This window comes from Pygoscelis adeliae, unplaced genomic scaffold, assembly GCF_000699105.1.
Source record: "Pygoscelis adeliae isolate BGI_AS28 unplaced genomic scaffold, ASM69910v1 Scaffold153, whole genome shotgun sequence".
In the NCBI taxonomy this organism is placed as follows: Eukaryota; Metazoa; Chordata; class Aves; order Sphenisciformes; family Spheniscidae; genus Pygoscelis; species Pygoscelis adeliae.
Window position 1 is genome coordinate 90,455 of NW_008824408.1, and position 3,324 is coordinate 93,778.

The 3,324-nt window shown below is 50.5% G+C and overlaps 1 protein-coding gene across 1 annotated transcript in view; it reads left to right on the forward strand.

The window, feature by feature from the left end:
- Positions 1-2,508, forward strand: part of CCT3 (chaperonin containing TCP1, subunit 3 (gamma)) — a 7,271-nt gene extending 4,763 nt beyond the window's left edge. Inside the window, exons 11-14 of the mRNA XM_009320475.1 lie at positions 161-341; positions 632-877; positions 1,475-1,606; positions 2,381-2,508. Coding sequence (XP_009318750.1) covers positions 161-341; positions 632-877; positions 1,475-1,606; positions 2,381-2,485 — 664 coding nt within the window. The 3' untranslated portion in view covers positions 2,486-2,508. The remainder of the gene's footprint in view (positions 1-160; positions 342-631; positions 878-1,474; positions 1,607-2,380) is intronic.
- The last annotated feature ends 816 nt before the right edge of the window (positions 2,509-3,324 follow it).

Sequence of the window (3,324 nt, forward strand, 5' to 3'; positions counted from 1 at the left end):
TTTTTCTCACTTGTGCTTTTCCAATTCTCTCCCCCATCCCACCGGGGGGGAGGGGGGGGAGTGAGCGAGCGGCTGCGTGGTGCTCAGTTGCCGACTGAGGTTAAACCACGACACCCCAGTTCTTATTTGTGAGCTAACTCGGCTGTTGTTTGTGTGCTAGGGCCTGCGGAGCTCGCATTGTGAGTCGCACAGATGAGCTGCGGGAGGAGGATGTGGGAACTGGAGCCAGGCTCTTTGAAGTTAAAAAAATAGGAGATGAGTATTTTGCCTTCATCACTGACTGCAAAGACCCCAAGGCTTGCACTATCATTCTGCGTGGAGCCAGCAAGGAAATCCTGGCAGTAAGTTATTACATGTTCTGCTTCCCCTCCGGTCCTGGCCACCTTCTTGGTGTCAGTGAGTCACCGCTTGCCTTTTGAGCAGCTGTTGCGCGCAAATGAAGCAAGCGCGAGTTTCCTCTGGGTCCTGGAGCAACGAAGAGTTCCCATCTTGTGGGCCGGGCTGTACAGCGAAGGCAGAACTTGTACGCTGCAGAGGAACCAGCCCAGCGGGCTGTGGGCTGCACTGTCAGCTGGTGGTGTGCTACAGCTCCCTGCAACCCATGACTCTGTGCTTTTTATGCCTGTTGCAGGAGGTGGAGCGCAACCTTCAGGATGCCATGCAGGTGTGTCGCAATGTCCTCGTCGACCCGCAGCTGGTGCCAGGGGGGGGAGCTACCGAAATGGCCGTTTCCCACGCGCTGACGGAGAAGTCCAAAGGCATGACGGGTGTGGAGCAGTGGCCCTACCGTGCAGTAGCCCAGGCTCTGGAAGTCATTCCCCGAACGCTGATCCAGAACTGTGGTGCTAGTACCATCCGTGTGCTGACCTCGCTCAGGGTAAGGCGTGTAGCATGGGCTCATCTGAAGAGATCAGCCCCTTCCCGCTCTGTCCTGCCCCTCAGATCCACCGTCTTTCCGTAGCGGTGCCCTTGTGGGGGCAGCTTGTCAGGCTGTTGAGGGTGCAGCTTTTTAGTAGTTGCAGCAGGCAACGTTTCGGGAAAACCTGTGTTGAAGTAACTGATCCGTTGAAGGTGATGGAAAGGCACTTGCCGGTTGTTTTTGTTTTGCGTTGGCTGGGCTGCAAACGCTTTCACTGCAGTTTTGCGCGGAATTTGAAAGCGTGAAAATGGAATTAAATGGCTTGTTTGAGGTGCCAGTTCAAAAACAAAACAACAAAACCCTGAGGGTGAACAAAATCAGAATTCTTCCTTTGAGATTAGACTGGATGGCACAAGAGGGAATGTCTCCAAGTCGAACTCCTGACATAACTAAGCGTTTCAAGTGGTGCTCGGTAACATGCTCTTGTATAAACGCTGAAACTGAGAAAACCCTAATGACCTTTTACTATTTTCCCGAGCCCGTGGTCAGTTTGAGTTTCCAAAGGTGAATTTGCTGTCGTACTCCGTCGGTGGTGACCTGTCGTTCTGCTCGCAGGCAAAACACACCCAAGAAGGCAGCCAGACGTGGGGAGTGAACGGGGAGACCGGTGCCCTGGTTGATATGAAGGACCTGGGCATCTGGGAGCCTTTAGCAGTCAAATTGCAAACCTACAAAACAGCGGTCGAGGTAAGGAGGCGGGGGGGTGGAAATTGAAGAGCCCCTGTGGCGCGTCTTTCGGGAGAGGGGAACGTTACTGCTCGTGCCCTTGGATGTTTGGGTAAGCACCGCGAACCGAGCGTGGTGCGTGCCAGTGTTTCAGCTCGCTGACGCAGGAGGCAAGATGAGGGATGCAGCACCCGTGGGAGCCCGTCCTCGGGCTTTCAGAGGGGTTGGTTTTTACTTTTTTTATTTTTTTTTTTGATCCGTGGCTAAGATTTGTCGTGTTCCATCCCACCTTTTTCGGCAAACTGTGCCAGCCGGTTAGTCTCACAAGGATGGGCCGCTCCGCGTGACGGCCGGAGCCACGACTGAGAAATTCAGTGCCAGCAACGTGCTGGAATCCAGTTAGTGGCCCCGGGAGCTTCTGTCCTTCGGATCGTCTGGAGTGGCCTCGCGTAAGCTGCCCTCCCCTTGTTAAAAGACGGTGTTTTGAGCATTCGCTCGCTGGTGTTGGATCGAAGGCAGTTGCTTCAGGGGACGCTGCGTCCCTTTCTCCTCAGTCAGCTAGAAACAACTGGTGTCCCCTTCTCCGCGGGGCGTCCCTGCCGGGTGCCGGAGCCTCTGGCTGCTCCCGCCTGCCCTGATGGGCACCGCGGCCTTTCCCTCATGCTGCGCCGCAGGGTGCTGCGCCGAATCGTTTAATCCAAGGCAGATGGTTCTTTGGTGCGAAAGCTGGGTGGATTGGATTTTATTCTTTGCGATGAGCTCCTGACCAGCCCTGGGTGTGGGGCTTCTCCCCAGACTGCAGTTCTCCTCCTCCGCATCGATGACATTGTTTCGGGGCACAAAAAGAAGGGCGACGATCAAAGCAAGCAGCCCGCCACGCCGGAGGCAGCCCAGGAATGAGGGGTTGAGTCGCCGCTGGGAGGAACCGGGAACCGGGAAGAGCCCGAGGAAGCGACCCCCTCGCTGGGGAAATGTTTGTCACTAGTCTGTAAAGATTGTGTTACCATTTTTCCAACAGAAGAAAACATATTTTAACTATTGTTCTTCCCATTTTTTCGTTGAACAATAAGTTCAGTAGTTTTTTAGTAGTAGGTATTACCCTCTCCAACCCTTCCACATAGTATAAAGACTACTCTGCTGTTTTAGACATATACAGACTCTCTCTTGCTCAGATCAGATCATTTCCATTTGTTAGGATGATTCATGTAGGCAGTAGATATTTTAACAAGAGTCAGAAACTAAGATTTATTTGTTCTGTTATTGAAGACAATAGTATCAAAACAGTATTATGATAGACTGCCTGCAGTATGAACCTTAGGAAAGGTTCTTTTTCCCTTTTTTAAATTAATGCCATCAACTGGATCAAGATTACTATCTGCCATATCATAAAACTATTCATTTTACTGCTCTCTTTAAAAACCTAACTTTGTTTCTCATGGATAAAGCTGTTTCAGGAAAAAAAACATCTTGTGGGTTGATAAACTGATGTGAAATGGCAAGTATCCAAATCACTGTTTCCATCTTCAAGTTTTGTTGCAGGACAGGGCTTTAATCTGTCCAGGAGGACTACAGAATCCCCACAGGCAAGGTTAAAATACAGATGTAATCCTTGATTAATCTTCACCACTTTGGGGGTGATTACTACTAATGATTTAAAGATGTCAAAATAAAAAAGATCATTCAACTATTTTAGCTGCCATAGTTTAGCTACCAAATAAAAAATAAAGCAAAAAAAAAGA